Here is a 24,340-nt window from a genome sequence, read left to right on the forward strand (position 1 = left end):
GTCAAAAATGGCGTATTTTTGGTCACTTTTTATATCATGAAAAAAATGAATAAAAATCAATCAAAAAGTCCGATCAATACAAAAATGGTACCAATAAAAACTTCGAAACACGGCGCAAAAAATGAGCCCTCATACTGGCCTGTACGCAGAAAAATAAAAAAGTTATAGGGATTAGAAGATGAGAATTTTTAACATATAAATTTTCCTGCATGTAGTTATGATTTCTTTCCGAAGTACGACAATATTCAACCTATATAAGTAGGGTATCATTTAAACCGCATGGACCTACAGAATTAAGATAAGGTGTTATTTTTACCGAAAAATGCACTGCGTAGAAACCGAAGCCCCCAAAATTACAAAATGAAATTTTTTCTTCAATTTTGTCGCACAATGAATTTTTTTTCTGTTTCACCGTGGATTTTTGGGTAAAATGACTGATGTCACTGCAAAGTAGAAATGGTGGTGCAAAAAATAAGCCATCATATGGAATTTTATGTGCAAAATTGAAAGTGTTATGATTTTTAGAAGGTGATGAGGAAAAAATGAAAATGCAAAAACGGAAAAACCCTGCGTCCTTAAGGGGTTAATAAATAAAGCGAAATGCATTTCACCATACTTTTTTTTAACCACTCAATAGTATATGAGGTTCAGTATAGAAGCTGTGTGTCGATGTTCAGCTCACCTGCGTGCACATGTGGGGTCACACTAAATGCATATGCTGCAGTGTCATGTGCAATTCCTCTACTGTGAAATCCTCTTCCAATGGAGATACTCGTAAAATTAGACAATACATAAATTGCAATACATTCCATGTAGTTTATGTGTTTACGTGCCGTGAGTGTGAACTGCAGTATATCGGATGCACATTGAACCCTTTAAAAGTTAGTGTGAGGAAACATTTGCCCGACATACCACACTTCAACTCACGCCACGTATCAATGGTGTCCCAACATTGCGCCGAGAAGCATGCAGGTAGAATTGCGTCCCGTATGTTGCAGGGATTGGAAAGGATTACAATCCCTGTTAGAGGGGGCAACATAAAACAAAAGCTACTAGACCGTGAGGTCTATTGGATTCTCACTCTTGAAAGCCGTCTACCTAGGGGCCTTAAAAAAAGACTAAACACTATATTACATTATTGAAAATAAAATATTATATCTATTTGAATAATAGCCCCTTAGAATATAGGTTACTCCTTTATAACCTGCAGCCTCTGATCTGAATTATTTTGCTATATTTATTATTTAAATTTTTATTTACCGTATGTTTTTCTTTCTCTCACTCATATGTCTATACAATATCCTTTTTTAAATCCGACATACTAGTGCCTAGCGTGGATATCTATTATAATAGTGGAAGATTTTTGTATTACTATGCACTTACTGTGTCTGATTTTCCTAGAACTATGTTCACACTTGTTTGTATTACATGCGTTTTGTCCCCAGCTGATACAGGAGTTTTTACTCCGAATTTGATACATTTATTTTCAATATGAATGTTGATTATAGTATCTCTGAGGACAATACGCTTATATATGTGTGCATTTGTTTTAAATTATAGATGTGTTCTGTCGCAGTTACTATGAATTGTGAAGATTCTAGTATTGCATGGCGATTCACTAAGTTAATTGGTTTGAACTCACCTGCATGCAGAGATATCGGAGTGGGGGGGGGGGGGGAGTATTGCGCCTCCCTAGTGGTGTGTGACTCCATCTCACCTTTCCTACGAAAGGATTCATTTAATCTCTTACACTTTGTATGACTAAGGCTCATTTACGGTCCGAAACGCGTCACCTGTGTCCACTTTGTCTATGTACCTGTGGTGTATTATGAAATAAAACAGCATTGTTTTAACGGGAGTAGCGCTGGACATTTTTCTTTGTTCCTATATAAGCTTCAGTATGTTTCCTGAAAAAGCCATGTGTGAAACCGCATTTATAGATAATGTGAAGATGTGAATGTCATTCCAAGCTGTTTTTGGGACTGTTTTGACAATACGACATGTTTGCGGATAAGATGGAATCTGCTCAATCGTTTTCATAAAGTGTGCGAACATATGTTTAGTCACAAGGTCACTGGAATTGCTTAACAATATTCTTTTATGTGAGCCAAATCAACAATATATTAGCTGTGACAAGGCACAAAATCGAGGAAAGATCGGGGCGGCACCACAGCATGGGACGCAAACACATCAAGCTAGATATGGACCAAGAGTAGAGAACGAAATTCTGAGGGGTGCATCATGCCATGAAAATACAGAATAACAAAATCTAAAAATATAGTAGAAAAATAGCATGAACGGCACTCACCTCTAAAACATAATTCTTTATTTCAGTCCATTAAAATCCGTTGTGTTCCGGCAGAGTAGAATGAAAAAGACGCCTCAGGCGAAGCTGGGGGTGCACCTCGTGCACGCCTGGCTTTGGCATCTTTTTCATTCTATATAAAAGTCTCTATCATATCCCCTCTGTCTCGTCTTTTTCTATACATGCTAAGGTCCTTTAACCTTTCCTGGTAAGTTTTATCCTGCAATCCATGTACTAGTTTAGTATCTTCTCTGAACTCTCTCTAGAGTATCTATATCCTTCTGAAGATATGGTCTCCAGTACTGCACACAATACTCCAAGTGAGGTCTCACCAGTGTTCTGTACAGCAGCATAAGCACTTCCCTCTCTACTGCTAATACCTCTCCCTATACACCCATGATCACTTTCCTCTCTACTGCCAATACCTTTCCCTATACACCCATGGGCACTTCCCTCTCTACTGCTAATACCTCTCCCTATACACCCACCTTTAACCGGTTAACGACCATGGACGTGTATACTCGTCCATGTGCCATTACCCGGGTATGACACGGGCTCCCGACTCGAGCACGCATCATACCGGCCGGCCCTCAGCTGATTCTTGTAGCTGAGGGCCGGCGTTAATAGCCGACATGCAGCGATCGCCGAGGCCGAATATTAACCTTTAGATCGTCGCTGTCAAAGTTGACAACGGCATCTAAAGAACCCTGTAAATGCTCCCTGGTGGTCCAGTGGGGTGGATAGCCCGCCCACAGTGCGATCGCGGGCTTTATCAATCGAGTGCATATCACACAGATCAATGTGGTTCTATGGACCACATTGATCTGTATGAGGAATCTAGTGATTCCCTAAGGGGACTAATAAAGTGTAAAAAAAAAAAGTTAAAAAAAATACACACATTAACCCCTTTCTTATTAAAAGTTTAAAACACCCCCCTTTTCCAAAATTCCATATAAAAAATATAAAAACATAATAAAAATAAACATATGTGGTATCGCCGCGTGCGTAAATGTCTGAACTATAAAAATATATTGTAAATGAAACTGCATGGTCAATGGCGTATGCGCAGAAAACTTTCTATACTTTCTTTCCCACCATTTCTTTCTCTATCAATTTCTTTCTCACCATAAAAAATGTATAAAAAGCGATCAAAAAGTCCAATCAAAACAAAAATGGTACTGATTAAAACTTCAGATCAAAATATGAGCCCTCATGCCGCCCCGTACGCAGTAAAAAAAAAAAGTTATAGGGGTCAGAAGAGGACAATTTTAAATGTATTAACTTTCGTGCATGTAGTTATGATTTTTTCCAAAAGTAGGACAAAAGTAGGACAGTGTTTTTTCTTCAATTTTTTCGCACAATGATTTTTTCCCCCGTTTCGCTGTAGATTTTTGGGTAAAATGACTGATGTCATTACAAAGCAGAATTGGTGGCACAAAAAATATGGATCATAATATGGCATCATATGGATTTTTAGGAGCAAAATTGAAAGGGTTATAATTTTTAAAATGTAAGGAGGAAAAAACGAAAGTGCAAAAACAAAAGAAAGCTTGGTCCTTAAGGGGTTAGCAGCTAGTAACCCAGTTCATATGGTTAAAAAAAAAATACAAGAGTCCTTCAAGTTCAATCTAAATCCCTACTGTGTTGATCCAGACAAAGGCAAAAAATCCTCATGAGGTTGATGCCAATTGCCCCATAACAGAGAAAAACTTCCTTCCCGACTCCAATATAGCGATCAGAATAAATCCCTGGATGAATGTTCTATCCCCATAAATCTAATAAATCTAGTATTCATAACTTGTAATAATATATTTTTCCAGAAAAACATCCAGGCCTCCCTTGAACTTGTGTATTGAGTCAAACATCACAACATCATGGGGCAGAGAGTTCCATAGACTCACTGCTCTTACAGTAAAGAGTCCCTGTATGTGATGATAGTGAAACCTTCATTCCTCTAGACGTAGAGGATGCCCCCTTGCCATGGTTACCGGCCTAGGTAGAAAAAGATCACTAGAAAGATCTCTATCTATATTTGTACATTGTGATCAGATCGACCCTAAGACGTCTTTTCTTTAAACTAAATAACCCCAAGCTTGTTAACCTTTCTGGGTCCTGTAATCCTCCCATACCATTAATTATTTTTGTTGCCCTCCTCTGTACCCTCTCCAGTTCTGCCATTTCCTTCTTATATATAGGTGCCCAAAATTGGAGAAAAAAGCCATATGTGGTCCGACTAATGATTTATACAGAGGAAAAACTATGTCCTTAAACTTTAGTTGTTTGGCCAACAGCTATATCTACTATTTAGCCCATAGACACAAATGTTTGTTGTAGCCAAGGAGGTAAGCTCTGGCGGTGACTTATTTTTCTGAAAAAAATATTGCCAGGCAGTTGAAATCCACCATGCCCAATCCTTTTGTCCCCTTACATTTTCTGTCAGGGGAGAGTCAGGATGTCTCCATACCCATTTGATGGTAAGCCAGTCCCACCAGTCCTGGCCAACTTTTCAATAATGTGTATGGGGTTTTTACTAGCCCTTACTGATCCAAGCAGATATCCCAAATCAGCACCGTAGTCAAAAGTGTTTCCTGGACTGCCACTTTAGGCAATTGGGGAGAAGAAGTACATTTAATGGGAACCCATTACTTCTGCCAATAAGAGAATAGGGCAATATAAAAAACAAAAGGCAACAGGATCCAGGTCTCAATAATGACCCTAGAAGGCAAGAATAACCAATATCCACATTTTCGTAAAATATTTTAATATTAAAAGTAATTGTACATGTGCTTTATAAACCAGTTGCATAAAATAGACCAGTTATATGAAAGCTTTGCGTCTTTTAAGGCTTTATCACAGTAATGTATCTGCTGTTACTGTTTCCCTCATAAAATAGTGCAAATTGTAAAAATACATAATTGGAAAAGGTTAGTTCAGTACAGGTCCCTATAGATCTCTTGCAGGAGTGGTGGAGGTTCGGTACGGGCCGTTGTTCACAGAATACTTGTAGTTGGAAGAGTTCGTGTGGATCAGTGGCAGGTGTGATTGGCATTGAGGAGTCCTTGTAAATCTCTTAGAGATCTGGTGGGGATTCCACACAAGTCTATTTTAGTTGTGGATGAATATAAGGTAGTAATGAAGGTACATCTACCGTACCTATCCTTGTCAACTGCTCGCAGACTTGTGTGGAGACTCAGTACAAGTCCTTGTAGATATTTGAAGAAAGATGAGTCCTTGTATATCTATTTTAACAGTGGATGGAATTTTAATATAAGTCCTTGTAGATCTCTTGCAGGAGTGGATGGAGGCTCATTTCCGTCTCCGTTTTTCTTAGAAGTTGCAAATACTGGACATGCTCTGTCACAACTTGTCTAAGGTCTGTCATCTTTTGGAGAAGTTTAGCAAAGAGCTGAGTGGAGTCCGGGTGGTTCAACTTGAGTTGCAGTTCGAGGGCCTGTAGCAAAGTGTCCTGAATATCTTCTATGGGCTTTACATTTAATAATCCGGGCCGATCTGAATGAAGAATGAGATGAACATTATTCCAAGGCAACTGATATTGATATTTGTGGCCATAAAATGTCATAAAAAAATCTATGCAATGAAAAATTATACGCCCAACAACATATAATCCATACACATGTAGACAAGAGACAATAATAGGTATCAGACTTAAGTGTGGTAAAATAAGGAAAGCTATATCTTGGCTGTCTAGGTAAAAAATGACATGTTATACAACAAAAGAGAATAGTCCGGTACTGCTAATGGAATATATTAAAGTTGTCAGCTTTCTCCCCCCGCACTAACCAGCGGTACTGGCTGGTAGTGCGGGGGACGCTGATCAGTTTGATTCTTACCGGGCTAACTGGCACTCTGACGTCAGTGCCGCTGGCCGCAGCGCCGCCCAGCTCATTAATATTCCTCCCCTCTCTCTTCATTACAGAGCGGGGAGAATAGGGAGAGGCAGAGGGAGGGGAGGAATATTGATGAGCTGGGCGGCGCTGCGGCAGGCGGCACTGATGTCAGAGTGCCAGTTAGCCCGACCGGTGCAAGTTAGCACCTCTAGTGCTAGTACTGCTGGTTAGTGCGGGGGGGGGGGGGGGGAGAAAGCTGACAGTTTTCCTTTAAAGAGTCCTGCTGTCATGGTGAAGGCAAACAGCACATGTATCTGTCCAGAAATGTCAAAGACTGTGGAGGTGGGTGCTCTTATCCAAAAGATCCATAAACGGAAAACATATGATCACAATAGAAGACTGAAGATAATGCACTCACCACAGGTAACAACACAGTTCAGCCTTTATTTTGTGTCAGCAGTAGACAGCTTCATTACACTGGACAGACACACAGGGAGCTGTAGGTGATACAGGTGAGGCGGGGGCGTAACACAGGGGTGGCAACAAGTTTCACGCTCAACTACGCTTCCTCTGGCCCGTCTCACCTGTATCACCTAACCTACAGCTCCCTGTAGCTGTCTGCTGCTGACACAAAATAAAGACTGAACTGTGTTGCATTGTTACCTGTGGTGAGTCTTCAGTCTTCTATTTTGTTCATAAAAAATGACATGTTGTTTGTCTAATAACCCTGATACAAAAATCCAATGGACAGATGCTTATATGTCAGGTGTCACTGGCAGAGCACTGCCCTACCTGTCATTACCCTCCTCAGACTTTAGTGACAGCAGTCGCTGAATAAGTCTTTATAGAGATTGATGTCACTCAGCATTGAACAGGGCAAGAGATGGATGGAGAGGTAAGTGCTCAGTTTCTATTTGTACAAGATTTTTAGATCATCAGCACTAGAGATGAGCGAAGTTACAGTGATTCGATTCGTCACGAACTTCTCGGCTCTGCGTTTGCTGACTTTGGCCTGCATAAATTAGTTCAGCTTTCAGGTGCTCCAGTGGGCTGGAAAAGGTGGATACAGTCCTAGGAGAGAGTCTCCAGCCTTCCGGAGCACCAGAAAGCTGAACTCATTTATGCAGTCCAAAGTCAGCAAATGCCGAGCCGAGAAGTTCGTGATGAATCGAATTACTGTAACTTCACTCATCTCTAATCAGCACAATGGCTGACATTTATCATTGTCTTTAGACAGTTTTTTGTGTCTACAAAAGACGCAAAGTAGGCACAAGCAGGGTTTATTAGCGCCTTTCTTGCGCCTTTTGGTTTACACATTTCTGCTGATTTTGAGTTGCAATCCACAGATTTTGGCAATACACGATATGGACGGGTTTTAGAAAAGGCACAAAGCTACTGAAAAGTCTCCAAAACAACACAAGCCCAGACTTAGCTTAGCTTTTTGGGAAGAGAGAAATTTCTGAAAATGTGACCTGCCCAAAATGTATCAAATGCTCTGCGACCATTTAATAAATTTGGTGTTCCTACACTTAACCAGCACACAAAAAAAAAAAAGGTCTAGGAAAATGCTTCATTTACACTACAATGATAAATGCCGGCCTATATGTTTTTCTACCCAGACTGGACGGCCTATGATTTTTACTCATTCACTTAAATTCCATAAAAAGTAACAATCCAGCCATACACTAAAGCCAGCTTTGTGTAGGAGAAATAAATCATAGTGAAGGTTCTCTTAAAAGATAAAAGTTTTGGCCAAAACTCTTCGAATCAGATGCAACCAGGACCTACACCAGTATTCTTCAACCAGGGACTCTGGAGCAACATGTGGATTATTGGGCCAAAACGTGGCTCTCTCCAGATGTCATCAATTGTAAATACTATTGTGCACTAGTGACACCAGGGTTGTCACAGCATTACTAAATCTTACCGTGTTTCCCCGAAAATACACCCTACCCCGAAAATAAGCCCTAGCTGGATTATCGGGGTGGGCTGCAATATAAGCCCTACCCCGAAAATAAGACCTAGGCCAGAGGTCTTCAATCTGCCGACCTCCAGATGTTGCAAAACTACAACTCCCAGCATGCTGGGAGTTGTAGTTTTGCAACATCTGGAGGTCTGCAGGTTGAAGACCACTGATCTAGGCAATGCCCGGGCTGCAAATATTAAAAAACAAACTTTAACTTACCTTCGTCCTCCGTTCCCGCGTTGCTAAGGAACAGGCTTCACTGTTCTCCGCTGCTCTTGCTGCGGTCCTAGCGATGGAACGTCACAGAGCCTCCAGCCTATCACCAGCCGCAGCGATGTCCCGCCTCAGCCGATGATATGCTGAGCGCACTGTCATGTAAGGAGTCGGCCGGCTTCTTACATGACAGTCGGCCCAGCCTACCATCGGCAGAGGAGGGACATCGCTGCGGCCGGTGATAGGCTGGAGGCTCTGTGACGTTCCATCGCCAGGACCGCAGCAAGAACAGCGGAGGGACCATGAGGCCAGTTCCTTAGCAACGGAGGAACGAAGGACGAAGGTAAGTTAAAGTTTGTTTTTTAATATTTGCAGCCCGGGCACAGGAATACTTAACTGCTCTCTTGGCGCAAAGGTATTGGCCAGTGTTTAGAAGTATAGAGGTGTGTGCTACATAAAAAACATTCAGGTGTATATGTGGGCCCTTCATGCTCAAGCTACTTTACAAGTACAGCGCAGCGGCAGATAATTGTTTGGCAGAGGGGGAGAGAAGCTGCGCTTGCGGGTGACATATGGTACGATTAGCCCCCCCGATGTGGGGTGCAGCGCTGGGTTGTTAAACCGGCGGGGGGGGGGGGGGGTGATGTTGGGGGGAAGAGCTGTGCCCATCACATGTAGATAAATAAGCCCTACCCTGAAAATAAGCCCGTGTGTTTTTGGTGACTAAAATTAATATAAGACCCGGTCTTATTTTCGGACAAACACGGTAGTACTGGGGTCAAAACCCTGGCACTGGCAGCTAACACTACTGTTAAAGTTATATAAGTAGGATTTTCCTATTTTAGAGTTACCCTACACTGCAGTACATGTGGCAACACCAGCTGCAGTATTGATAGGGGCTCATTACCCATGACAGGTTGGGGACTTCTCATTTGCATCAATTTAAAGAGTATCCCTATCTAAAGAACTCATCCACTCATTTCATTCCAGGGACAATTTTGTCTTCGCCATCAGGATGGGTGGGGGTCTAACCTTTGGGCCCCCCACCAATCAGCTTGTTTTTCCATATCCCCAGGATAACTTTTTCAGATATTATGATATACAATAAAATGAGAATATTTTATAGACTATAATTTGGAAACACCCATTTCCTTCACTATCTAATTCTCCATAAATGAGTCTGGTTTGAACTTGCTGCTATAATACTCTCTACACCTGCACAGAAGTACACCCAGTAAACTTATCCTGAAATGACTTTGCTTTCATCTGGCATTTACTGGATGGTTACACTTTAACAAATTCTCTCTCTCTGCCCAGCACTGAAGTCATACCTCATAAAATCTACCAAGTACAGCTTGGAATGATGCCATGCTATAACTACCCAGCACACAACACCCACTGGCACAGAACATATCTTACCTCCACTAAGTATAATAACAGCTATGAAGATGGAGAGGTCACTGTCATCCAATTCTAGTGCATTAAATCGTATGGCAAATTCAAACTTGGGCTCCATAAATTCACCAAACGGCTTCCTCAAGCTCTTGAGAAACTCTCGGGTCATGAATCCTTGTCCCTCGGCAATGAGAACACCATCTTTATTCATGAGAGAAGCCAGCATTGTAAATATGATCTCATGGACCCCATACTTCAAGAGAGTTACTTGGTCATTAAGGTCAAGATTGACAAATCCTGGAATGCTTTTGGCAAATTCAGTGATCTCCCGTACAGCTTCTACTGACCGAGATTGACATCTTTGGAAAATGCGAATTGCGACTTCCTTATTTTGTTCTATATAAGGAGATGACAAGTAATTGGACTTGATCTGATCCTCTCCCATCATCAGTGAGTTCATATCGTAGATCACCACAGGCTAGAAGAAGACCGACAAAATAAAATTATTCATATGTCCACATACCACCACTTTTCCATCAATAATGACTGTAGTACCAATTTAGATATATAGCTAGATCCACAATAGAGAAGGAGAAGGGTATGTACGGCACCGCTGGTCTTGAAGGTGAAGGACGGTGAGTTGGATATTGGCAAATACTGTGTGCACCTGTAATTGCGCAGTGATGTTCCTCATGAGGTGGTGCAGTAATCCATAGACAAAAGCAACAAAAGCATATACTGGAAGAAGACGGAATGGAAAACGCACTCACCGGGCAAGTTGCTGAGACAAATAATTTCTTTATTCACAGCTTTCTGTACAGGTAAGACAGGTGCACAGGGAGCTTGGAGATGGTAACAGGCAGGGGACGTGCAGGGGGCGGCAACTAGTTTCGTGCACGTGGGGGCTTCCTCTGGCTCGCACTCCGTGACGGCAACTAGTTTCACGCACGTGGGCGCTTTCTCTGGCTCGCACTCCGTGCGAGCCAGAGGAAGTGCCCACGTGCGCGAAACTAGTTGCCGCCACCCTGCACGCCCCCTGCCTGTTACCATCTCCAAGCTCCTTGTGCACCTGTCTTACCTGTACAGAACGCTGTGAATAAAGAAATTGTTCGTCTCAGCAACTTGCCCGGTGAGTGCGTTTTCCATTCCGTCTTCTTCCATTATATGAAGATATATAACTAGTCTAATAAAAATATTTCCACTTGAATTAATCTAAGTAGCGAACACATCAAAGCTGTCTTCCTAATCATTTTAATCCTTTTAGTTCAGATTTTCAGAACCTTTTTAGTGCTAGAATATCTCAAAACTAAATGTCGACAGCCTTACGGATAGGTAAGATAGGAAATTGTCAGGCTTTCGGTACTGCCACCTGAGTTCTGCCATCACAACTGAGCGCGCGATGCAGACTCTTCATTGTTTATATAAACTCCAAGACGGTTCGCACTTACAATACTGTACTAATTGTAGCAGCAGTGTAAGGTATTGCAGCGTTGTACAATTCAAGTGAACGAGACAAGGTTGAAGTACCCTGCACAACCGCTACAAATAGTGTGGCATTTGCTACCTACAAACCATGATGCTGCAGCATTTCCATGAGCGTTATGGCCACTCCAAACAGCTGACCACAAGGGGGGGCCAGGAGTCCCCCTCTGATCTAATGTTGATGGCCTGTCCTATAGATAGTCCATACATTTTTAAAGGCTGGATAACATCTTTGTTGCAAAATCCTACAATATTATAATAATATTTAGTTCCAGTCATGCAATGGAACATATTAGTATTTCTATACAACTTGTGCTGGAAGCCCAAGATAATACATGGCCTTGTCTAAAATATATATTCAGAATTTTACACATGAATATCTCTTTCAAAGCGTGTAAGGGTTATATAAAAGGAAAATAACCTTCCGAAAAGGATTACAGAAAAGTCATGCAACAGTAGAGGATAGAATCATAATAAATCATTTACATTCATAACTCCCACTTACTGATTTGTCTGTTGTCCTTCCCGTCAATATGGCTCTGGCCTTAGCTTTTGTTAAAGGGAAGGACTTGAGATATGAATCATACAAGTGCTTGGCCAGGACTCGTTGATCCGCGCATTCTGGATTCAGCTGGTCAATGTCACTGGAAATCTCAGCCAAAAGCTTCTCCTTCTCAGCCTGGGGCATCCGGCCAAACCTGATAGCTGAAAACAGATTTTTTGTGTTAGTGGGACTGAGATTATTATTAACATTATAGAGAGTCACCACATGGTGGTAAAACAAGAATGTGGTGTCATAAAGCATGCAATAAATGCGGCGCAGCACATACTGTACTTTGGTGTTTTTTTGCACAATATCTCATGCAGAACATGTTTAATTAGAACCATAAATGTATCCAACTTTCCTGACTTCCGACTGGACATTTTATTGTAAGTAACTGATCAGAGAGAACCCACAACATGTTCATAAAACATATAAAAACAACTGTATATAAAACAGGATAATGTTTATATGACCAAGTCATCCTTTAACCACATAACTAACACAAATCTCACAAACTACCCAAAACAGATTAAAGGGGTTATCTAGGAAAAAACTTTTATATATATATATATATATATATATATATATATATATATCAACTGGCTCCGGAAAGTTAAACAGATTTGTAAATTACTTCTATTAAAAAATCTTAATCCTTTCAGTACTTATGAGCGTCTGAAGTTAAGGTTGTTCTTTTCTGTCTAAGTGCTCTCTGATGACACGTGTCTCGGGAACCGCCCAGTTTAGAAGACGTTTGCTATGGGGATTTGCTTCTAAACTGGGCGTTTCCCGAGACACGTGTCATCAGAGAGCACTTAGACAGAAAAGAACAACCTTAACTTCAGAAGCTCATAAGTACTGAAAGGGTTAAGATTTTTTAATAGAAGTAATTTACAAATCTGTTTAACTTTCTGGAGCCATTACAAAATTTTCAACAGGAATTTCGCTAAGAAATTTCAGTCATAAATTCGATGCAGTACAATTCCATTGCTGGCAATGGGTTTCTGCTGCACAGTGCACAATACACTAGAATTTTAGCAGCGGGTGTTCCGCTGCTGAAATATCACCGGCAAAAGAATGAACATGTTCATTCTTCTCGTGGAATCTGCTCCGCAGACACTGTGATCTATAGGGACGGCTATGTCCACACGGTCCTTGGAATACAGACAGAGATTCTCTGTGTGATGGACTTATAGTCCCAAGGTCCCAAAACCTTCTTAGATCAAAAATAGGAAAGGAAAACAGCCGCACTCCAAAAATATACAAAAAATAGTGGTCTTTATTCACCCAAAATGTTCATTGCGACGTTTCAGCCTCAGGCTGAAACGTCGCAATGAACATTTTGGGTGGATAAAGACCACTATTTTTTGTATATTTTTGGAGTGCTGCTTTTTTCCTTTCCTAATATATATATATATATATATATATATATATATATATATATATATGGGCTTCTCAAATCTTTTAAGGGTTCATGTTTCCTTGTTTATTCACTACATGACAGTCTTCTAATATGTGGTGAAAAGAGGCAGAAAACTGAATTATTTACATGGGATCTCATGATACATAGTAAAACTGCTGTGGCAAATGTAATTGATAAGTATCGTAAAAAAATTTAATTTAGGGTAAAGGAAACAGTGGACTAAACTGAGACATTTTAACTCATGAGAAAGTCAGTGAGGGTAGAGGATTGTGAACATATTACAACGTACTCATTTATGTATAGAAGTCATGGTTGTCATTAGTCTTAATTTACCTTTCTATAGGATCGATTTGAAGATTCAAATATTTATCATTTACGTTACTACAACCTATGTCTTGATTATCTTTCATGCCCATGTCTAACCTTAACCTTTTTTCCCACCCTTCCCATTTTTGAGAGTGATCCCCAATTTGTAATATATCCTTTTTCAGTTTTTTATTAAAAATTTTTTAATTTAGGTTAGGCTAAATTAATTGTAAAAATGAAATTGCTTTTGTCTTGTATAAGGGTGATTTCACACCAGGTTTTTGCAATAAGTTTTCCGTATACGATTTTTGTTTAAAAAACACATTTCAGGAAACCGGAGCAAACCTTATCAAATCGTATGTAACCGTATATATCCGTTTGCATACGGTTAAATACGGTTACATCCGTTTTCCAGGGCAAAAAAAGTATGCGTTTTTTTCCAAAGATTTTCCAAGAATATATTTTCAATAAAGTTTTCCTTGTTCTGTTGAAATTCCAATAAAAAGGGGTTATGGTACATGAGAAAGGGGGGTGGGGTCTTCTGGCCACTCCCAGATACATCTTTCTAGAAGGTGGGGAGGAATTTTCTGTATGCAATGCACATGCGCGGAAATTAAAAACGCATTGCGATTCCCATATGCAACCGTATGCGCATACGGTTGTATACAGTTTACATTAACGACAATGTTAAAAAAAAACGTATACGGTCGTTATACGGTTTTCAACCGGACCTAAAGCCGTGGTAGGCTACGGTTTTGGGTCCGGGAAGAAAACTTTCAAAACCGTACAAGAAGACAAACGGACACAACCGCATGGCTTAAAAACCATACGGTTTATAATGATAACTCAATGAATACGTTTTGCAATACGGTTCTATACTTTTTTAAATTAAAACCATATACGGGAAACGTATTGCAAAAACCTGGTGTGAAAGCACCCTAAGGGTGCGTTCACATGGAGTAAATGAAGAGTACTTCACGCTGAAAAATTTACGGGCAAAATTATTTTTTTCGCAGGAAATTCGCACACAATTTGTGCGGAATTGCGCACGGACATGGGGGAGAAAGAAGTGAAGGGTTTTTCAGCCATTTCCGTGCAAATTGCGTGCAAATTCCGCGCAAATTGTCCGCGAATTCCGCGCGAAAACGATGTCGGGCGGAATTTTTTTTTACCATTGACTTCTATTGATTTCTGCTAGCGGATTCCACTTGAAGAATGAACATGTTCTTTCTTCAAGCAGAACGGAATTCAGCGTCGGAATTCCGCTAGCAGAATTTCCGCAGTGTGAACAGGACAGCGGAAAAAACCTTAAAGTCAATGGGCAGAGGAGATGTGAATTAATTTGGAGCGGAGAATTCAGGAGGAATTACTCGAGTAAATTCCTCTTGAATTACTCCGTGTGAACGCACCCTAATACTGCTTTATGTATAAATGTAAATTATTTTCTTGTGTCACTAGAGGGCGCTGTTGCTGGAGATTTAGAAAGCAAGGTCAGTTCTTTGTATGTTCTTTCCTCATGTATTTATACAGTGGTCCCTCAACATACGATGGTAATTCGTTCCAAACGAGCCCTCGTTTGTCGAATCCATCGTATGTTGAGGGATTCGTGCAATGTAAAGTATAGGAAGCTGTACTCACCTGTCCCCGCCACTCGAGATGGTGTCCCCGGGCCTCCGCTGGGCTCTCCGCTGTCTTCTCCGGTCCTCCGCTGTCTTCTCTGGTCCTCCGCTGTCTTCTCCAGTCCTCTGCTATCTTCTCCGGTCCTTCGCTGTCTTCTTCAGTCCTCTGCTGTCTTCTCCGGTCCTCCGCTGTCTTCCACAAGGCCTTACTGGGCCTGCATAGCGACGTCATTACGCCGCTGCGTACGCCATTCCTATTGGATGACGTGCGCAGCAGCGTATTGACGTCATCGGAGAGGGCCGAGAAGACACCGTAAGACCAGCGCTGGACCCGGAGGGCCCCCCGGAGCATCGTGGAGGGGTAAGTAATACTTACCACACCACACGGGGAACATTAAGCTGCTATCCGGCAGCAGCTTAAGGATTTGGCGCTGCCGGATAGCACTTAATGCGATGGCCCCGACATAAAAAAGCATCGTATGTCGATTTGATCATATGTCGGGGCCATCGTAGGTCGGGGGGTCACTGTACTTGGTTATGTTATGTTGGTTTTATGTCTATTATTTCTATATTTTGATAACCAGTAGGATAAAATATACGGCTGTTCTGATACAGCTTCAATTATTCATAAACTCAGATCATAATCAGTAATAATTGTCTGATTTAGCCAAACTCAAGCGTGCAAAATGCAAAATTTTGTTGAAAGAAGCTGTTCATGGATCAGAAATTGACAAGAAGGTCAGTGTCAGTCAGCTGAATTTAGAAGATGGCTAGTGAATTGTGGACACCCAGACAGTTCTGGTAAGTATAGTGGTAGAAGGACAACAAGGACTTGACATTGATCAGGTCTGATCACAGAAGTATACATGGCAATGACCTATTAAACACACCGTGTAGGTAGATGAGATGATATATGACATATGATACATGTTTACTACTCAATTGGCACAAGAATTCCCCTTGTTGTTAATGCAGTATCACCTGATGTTAGGTTTTTTATTTGTTATTTTTTTAGTATAGTTTTTTGTCTGACTTGTCCACTTGATTTACATTGGATTCATACTGCATATGGCTCTTATACTGTTTATGTTGATACAATTTAATAAAACTGAGTTGAAACGAGAAAATGACCTATAGTTTAAATAAGGTTTTTATGTTAGCCATATTTTGTAAGATTTAAAAAAATAATAATTTTCCATGTTTTTATCTATATTTTATCATTCTGAAATTTTGCAGTTTTCCTTCTGGACACCAGTTCTATAACTAAGCTGAGACTTCCCCGTGGTGTCCCCGACGCTCCGGACGTCTTCTTCTTCTACGCATGCCGCTCCTACTGGATGACGGGACGGCGTGCGCGATGACGTGGAAGGAGAGCGCTGGCCATGCAGGGGATCTCGGCACGAAGCAGATACCGAGGAGGCAGGTAAGGTCCCTCCCGGTGTCCTGTAAGCTGTTCGGGACGCCGCGATTTCACCGCGACGGTCCCGAACAGCCCGACTGAGCAGCCGGGTTAGTGTCACTTTCGCTTCAGACGCGGCGGTCAGCTTTGATCGCCGCGTCTGAAGGGTTAATACAGGGCCTCACCGCGATCGGTGATGTCCTGTATTAGCCACGGGTCCCGGCCGTTGATGACCGCAGGGACCGCCGCGATAGGTGTGTATTCGCTGTATAAGACGCACCAACTTTCCCCCCCCCCAGTTTTGAGGAAGAAAAAGTGCGTCTTATACGGCGAAAAATACGGTAGATAACACTGGATCAACCACCATTCACAACAGAGCTCAGCATCCCCCCTCCCTGTAGAATGACCCCAGAAAAGGTCACAGAGAAAGCTCAGCAATGTCTTCAATTAATATGACTGGGATAGCTCTTGTATATATATATCACTAAGTGCTGTTAAAAAACACTCGCTCAGGCGAGACGGCAGCCCCCATAATAATGTAGAAAAATTGGAGGTGATTTATAAAGCTAACACATAAATAGTAGTGATGCTGCAAAGAGTGAGCAATCTGATTATCGTTTTTATTTTTATAAAAAAAATAAAAAAACAAACTAGAAAACATAAGCAAAGATCTTATTGGCTGCAGCTGCTAACGCTTCTACTTATAAATATCCAGAGAATTGTTGTCCCCGTGAATCCCTCTATTTGCGAAAGCATCTGCCCTAAAACTGATACGACTGCATCCTTTTGTTTTAGTAATATGACATTTCTTAACCTGGAATGGTACAAATGACCTCGCCAAGATCTGTTAAACAAACAGGAAACATTTCCCTTAAAGACAATGTGAACTGCCAGCCCGAAAAATGTGATCTCCACAAGTATCTCATGATTTATTGGTCATTTGACAATGTTTTTGCAATAGCCACAGTAGAAAACAAGATTCTTTTCTTACAGTTCAGGATGGCTGCCAGGGACGCCTCTTGTATGGGTCCTGGTACGATCTGCGGCATGTAACAAACAAAATGCCACACTAAAACTGAATACCAGAACTGAAGTCCAGAAGAATTCCCACACATATACATGTAAGGCTAAGTTCACCTCTGCGCTGGAGCTCCATTCCGGAGTCCGTTCCAGACACGAACAATGGAGCAGTTGTACAACAGACACTGGACACCAATGGGCCCCAAAGTACTACTGACTCTATTTGGGGTCCGATGGGTTTCCGCCTGATGTTTGTTATTTTTTTTTTTTTTTGAGGGGGGGGGGGGGGAGGTGAAGAAAAAAAACTGCAGTAATCTGCAAAGCTTCAGTATTTTGTTCTCTGCTCAGGAATCATCATTTGAATGAATTCCCTGGATGGAGCCCCAATGCTCATGTAAGACCTTATAAAGCATGGTCACAGGAGAAGGCTCCTTCCAAACTGCATTTGTACAGTATTTTCAACATACAATGGTCTTTTCTGAACCACTGTTACTTGAAACCAGACTCAACATACTATACTACAGACAGTCCAGATCTGTGAAACGTGTCAATGGTTTGAAGAAGTGACCAATCGGAATGGGCATTTCACTGTAAACCCCTGTATTACTGAAGTGCATGCACTGACTGGTGTCTGGTAGCGCCCCCCTACACTACAGGGAGGTACTACATGTTCTGTACTCTTTACCTGTGCCAGGGTTACCTGCTCCTTTGGACACCAGGTGAGGGCGGCTCCATGTTACTTTTTTAGGACATTGTGTGTACTGTACAGGACCTTGAAGAAGCTCCCGTCCTCTACATAGACAGTGATTACAGCTCCCAGCAGATCTTTCTTACTTTTATATGTAAGGATTTGCTTTATCTATATAAGCTAACTACTTATTTTTCTTTAATCCTCACTTTTTCCTATTTTTGGATGACATTTTGGGTCTTCAGGACAAATTACCAGGTTTCCACAGAGTTATTGTTTCAACATACAATGGTTTCAACAAACAATGGTCGTCCTGGAACCGAATAATATTGATACGTGAGGGAACCCTGTATTTTTCTCAGGAAGAGCCATATGAACTTAGTAGTTTCTGTCCTTTTTAGGGTACACAAACATAGTGGTTGCACTCACGCTTGGTAGGAAACATTTACTTGAACAGATATGTACAGTTGTAGGATTTCCATTTCGCTGGTGCATGGAGGACGCTGCGTTCCACCACAAATTCTCCAAGAGGCTAATATGCACCCAAAATAGCTGACAGTTCTTGCCTAACCAAATGAGGCGCTATGGGTGAAAGGGAGACTAATCCATACCACAGCAATATCCACCTAGGTAAGGCGGCATTCACACCACATTTTTGCAATACAGTTCCTGTATCAGGTTTTTGATGAAAAACTGATTCCTCAAAACCGGACTAAACTGTATCAAACGTGATGTAACTGCGCCACTCCCTCTGCACAGGTTTTGATAAATCTCCCCCATAATCAGCTCCAGCAGACAATCTTCACCATTAAGCTCAGATTGCTGCAAAAATACTGCCATGGGCTGTAATATACAGTGTAATAAAAATTAAAGTTTCCCAACAAATTTAACAAGATTATTTTTTTTTTTAAATCAAACTATTTGAGCTTAATTATTTCAGCAATACATGACATATTAAGGGTTTCTGCTACAAAATTTTTTTTACTTTCACTATATGGCCTATACGCTTATAGATCTGTTTTGTCTAATTTTGATATTACGTATTGTTGCGATAATCACAATACTAGTAAACAGATCCACTACATCAGACATGAGACTAACAGCAAGAGTTTATATACAACTTTAAATGGACATAAAGTTTATCAGAGCCCCCTAGTGGTGAAATAGGAATCCTTTTCTGTAAATAAAATACAGCGGCACCTCTTTGAAAAAGACCACTCACAAATTAATTACAAAGTGGCGTTCTAAGGGGTGGTCTTCTCAAGGAACATGGTCAGTATAGATAGTAAGCGGTGAAATTGAAAATCTTTTACAGAAAAATCTAGTCTGGATATGAGGGCGACCTTTTCAGGGGTTTCACTGTATGACCTTGTCTATTACAAAATCATGTTATCTGTACTGTACACATTTATGATAGCAATGTATTAGCCCTTGGTTTCTTTAATTGAGAATGAATCTGTCTTCCTGTCTATCTATCTATCTATCTATCTATCAATCAAATATCTCATATATATCTGTCTATCTATCTATCATCTATCTCATATATATCTGTCTATCTATCTATCTATCTATCTATCATCTATCTCATATATATCTGTCTATCTATCTATCTATCTATCATCTATCTCATATATATCTGTCTATCTATCTGCTTTATCTATCTAATATCTATCAATCTATCTAATATCTATTTATTTATTTATCTATCTATCTAATATTTATTTATTTATCTATCTATATGTATCTTCAAGGATATAATAGATAGATAGGATAGATAGATGATCGATAGATAGCTAAGTAGATAAATAGATAAATATGAGAGAGATAGATACATGATACATAGATATGAGATAGATACAATAGATAGATAAAAAAAAGTGGGATAGCTACACGATAGATAGATATGAGATAGATAGATATGAGATAGATAGATAGATAGATATGAGATAGATAGATAGATAGAAAGAAAAATAGATACATACATAGATAGATAGATATGAGATAGATAGATAGATAGATATGAGATAGATAGATAGATAGAAGATAGATAGGAGATATATAGATAGATAGATATGTGATAGATAGATAGATAGATATGAGATAGATAGAAATGAGATAGATAGATATGTGATAGATAGATAATAGATAGATATGAGATAGATAGATAACAGATAGATAGATATGCAATGGATAAAGGCAGCACACCACGATGATATAATCCAAAAACTGTGAATTTATTCCATGATGTAGAAAACAACGTTTCGGCGATCTCTCACCGCCATTTTCAAGTCGGTCGGTGAGAGATCGCCGAAACGTTGTTTTCTACATCATGGAATAAATTCACAGTTTTTGGATTATATCATCGTGGTGTGCTGCCTTTATCCATTGCATATTCAGTAAGAACCGGAGCACCGAGGTTCAACAGGCTTGCACCCATTCCACTATTCTGGATGTGCTGCTTTTTATGAACTTTCTAGATAGATAGATAGATAGATAGAAGATAGATAGATAACAGATAGATAGATAGATAGATAGATAGGTCCACTGTGTAACAGCAATATTATAAAGCCACCATATAATGTCACGTTGTATAGACTTAATTATTAAAATAAAGAATCAGTTCTTGAGATCACTGGAGATCCATCTGACCAGCTAGTTATCCCTTATCCTGTAAAAAATGTTGCATCTTAAGATAACCCCTTTAACCTGTCTTGTGAGCCCCTGAAGCACAACCTAGCACAGTGGTTCCCAACCAATGTGCCTCAAGCTTTTGCTAAACTACAACTCCCAGCATGCCCGGACAGCCAATGTCCAGGCATGGTGGGAGTTGTAGTTTTGCAACAGCTGGAGGCACATTGGTTTGGAAACACTGCCTGAGAGAATAACAAATTACACCCACAAATCAGTGTTCTATGGCAAAACATTATGTGCATAACAGTATCACTTGGGTCGTGTGTGCCCCCGTGTATGATAACACACATCACAGCACGCACACCAAAAACCAATATTCTTTCATTGAAGTCTGCTGGAATCTGTGCAGGTACAAAGAACGACTGAACGTGTTCCCCTTATCTCAGGCCATTTGTGCTCCTGGCATGATGCTAATGTGGAATGAATTCTGAACAAACCGATTAACACTGAATTACAGGTTCATTTATCAGCACATTCCTTCTGGTCTGTTCACACTCATTTGGGGCACGGCGACTTTACTGCCGCAAAAATCATACAGCAAACAGAAAATATTAATAACTAAAAAATCATTTATAGAGCCCACGCCTTGTTTGCTAGAGAAAGACATTATTCTGCATTTCTTCATTGGGTTGTATAAAATGTGATGTAAGACGCAGGTGTAGTACTAAGGGTTCCAGCAGTGAGTATGACCAGTTAGGGCATATGGACATCATAGATCAGTGTTTCTCTACCAGGGTGTCTCCAGCTGTTGGAAAACTACAACTCCTAGCATACTCAGACAGCATTTAGCATTTAGCTTTCTGGGCATGCTGGGAGTTGTAGTTTTGCAACAGCTGGAGGCAATCTTGTTGGGAAACAGTGTCATAGATTATGGCCTACTATTCAAAACACCCTCTAAAGGCAATTTTGGGCATATGGACATCATAGATTAGTGTTTCCTTACCTGGGTGCCTCCACTTACAGCCAACAGCTGTCTGAGCATGCTGGGAGTTGTAGTTTTGCAACAGCTGGAGGCACACTGGTTGGGAAACACTGTCAAAGATGAAAGCCTCCTACTCAGAACACCCTCTATGGTCAAGAACAAAGAATCACTGTGTAAGAATGGCTCCTACTCTGGCAGACCCAACACATTCAAGCATTATATTCATGCGTTATATGGATGATGTTTTTATTTGGCTAGTTGACATGTAGTTCCACTCTTCCCCTGCAGGGGGTAATTCAGCAGTAGTTGTCACCCTTTTTCAAGAGGGGTTCTTAAAATAAGCATTATGAAATAAGCATTAAATATAAATATAAAAAATACTCATTTTGCCAATCTTCCGTCTTCACTAACGCTCACTTTACTTCCTGATCTTTACTTCCTGTTCCATCTTGACACACAGGAAGTGGTTGTTCAGCCAATCACTGGCTGCAGTGGTAACTCACCTCAGCCAATCACTAGCATTTCCAACCATTATCTGTGTTTCAAGGTAGGACTATAAAGTGGGGAAGGTCGGGGGCCTGGTGAACGCTAGAATGGTGGAGGCAGGGGATCAATGTGTAACATAAATTTTAACCCACGCTGACCCCTTTTGATAAAAACCTGTCACAATAGACAACCCCTTTAGGACTCATTCACACTACAAAGATTCCATCTATAGGGGGCACCAGCAGAAGAAGCAGGGGCTAGGACTGCTCGGAAATGCCCCGTCTCCATAGACGGCAATGCATGCCGAAAGATTGAACATGATCACTATTTCGTCCGAAGAAAGTCATTTATCTTCTGACTTCAAAGTTTTTCATTAAAGTAAAAGATTTGTGGCTGAAGAAAGAAATGCATAAAAAGTTGTGGATCTCATTAGTTTCTATGGACTATTGGTGCAGACAGTAGTCCTTTAAAAGATCTGCCCCTAACTATTATCATATAACATCTGATGAAGAGGCAGTGATAACCTAGAAACGCGTAATGTGTTGACATTTGTATTTTAAATAAACTATTATTATTATCACCAAGACATCTTGCTGAGATAAAAATGGTTTGTGCTTAAAAAGTTTTTTTTAACTGAACTACATAGCCAGATTCCTGATGCAACTCCCTGTACTGGAGACCACTCTGATCTCTACAGTTTAACCCCTTAGATGCCACAGTCAATAGCAACCATGGCATTAGAGGATGGTGGGGTGGGGTAGGGGGGGGGGTTTCTCATCAAAAATGACTGTCCACATTTGATATTGTCACATTCATACCAACCAACTTCATAAACAGAACATTTTATTTTTATGGCAGAGTAAAAAGTGGGGGGAAAAACAAAGGCAATATTTTAGGGTTTTGTTTGCATACATCTGAAAAACCCTAAAAAAAAAATAAAAATGTATTAATGAATTACTTGTATTCACCATGGAATGATTCCATTACAGAATACAACTCATCTTGCAAAAAAAAAAAAAAAAGCCTTATACAGCTACATGAAAAAAATAGCTTTAGAATGACAATTAAAAAATAAAAATAAAAATTACTGTTGGGTCCTTGGGAAAATGGTTTAACCCTATAGGGGTAAGTTACTCAGACCCAGTGTCATTGTAGCAAGAATGAAATTTAAGACATGGACAATAGGTAGAAAAATGCAGATCCCGACCAGTATCGACAGCTGTAAAATCATTGTCTGTAGACTCGTCTATCAAGAAACTGGGGATGGTTTCCCATGAGATGAAGAACACGCGTGATTTAATGCTGTCACTCACCAGCTGGAAGGGAAAATAGTGACAGCATCAGACCTAGCAGGGCCTGCAACATATCTGCATGGCTTCTCCAATGATATTTGAAAAGCATTGTCCGACCGACCTGCCCAACAGGTTTCTCCTCTTGTCATAGTGATAAGATGAAGGAATGAGGTAATTCCTGTCAGTCCCCTCCTTTGGAGCAGGCCATTCTGGTGTTGTCTCTTTCATAATGGCTCTTAGCTAGCATTGTCACGGACACATTCTGTTCTGAGCACATTCTCTGCACTCGAGCAGGAACTAGAACCTTTAGAAATAGTTGTACTAACATGACAGAAAATTCCCAGCGAGGCAAACACGAGGGTTCAAGGTGAAAATTTTGTAAAACTACCTAAGGCGCTAGAAAACAAAATTAGAACGAGCTAGTATAGTATATAGGATATATATATATATATATATATATATATATATATATATATATATATATAGATAGATATAAGACAGATAGATAGATGATAGATAGATAGATAGATATGAGATAGATAGATAATTAGGAGATATATATAAGATAGATAGATTGATAGATAGATAGATATAAGATAGATAGATAGATAGATAGATAGATAGATAGATAGATAGTTAGATACAATGCAAATAAAAACGGCACAACCAAAATCCAGAGTAAAAAAGAGATTCGGGGTGCCCGCATATCTGGAACCTGGGTCCTCCGGTTCCTTAATCCAG

At 40.4% G+C, this 24,340-nt stretch overlaps 1 protein-coding gene across 6 annotated transcripts in view; it reads right to left on the reverse strand.

The window, feature by feature from the left end:
• Positions 1–5,049: 5,049 nt before the first annotated feature.
• PPARG (peroxisome proliferator activated receptor gamma) overlaps positions 5,050–24,340 on the reverse strand; it is a 149,502-nt gene continuing 130,211 nt past the window's right edge. For all 6 annotated transcript variants that reach the window (XM_056524258.1, XM_056524257.1, XM_056524256.1 and 3 more), the window contains 3 exons: positions 11,715–11,914; positions 9,752–10,205; positions 5,050–5,815 (listed from right to left, as the gene is read on the reverse strand). In XM_056524258.1, coding sequence (XP_056380233.1) covers positions 5,568–5,815; positions 9,752–10,205; positions 11,715–11,914 — 902 coding nt within the window. In that variant the 3' untranslated portion in view covers positions 5,050–5,567. The remainder of the gene's footprint in view (positions 5,816–9,751; positions 10,206–11,714; positions 11,915–24,340) is intronic.

Source organism: Hyla sarda, chromosome 6 (genome assembly GCF_029499605.1).
Source record: "Hyla sarda isolate aHylSar1 chromosome 6, aHylSar1.hap1, whole genome shotgun sequence".
Lineage (NCBI taxonomy): Eukaryota > Metazoa > Chordata > Amphibia > Anura > Hylidae > Hyla > Hyla sarda.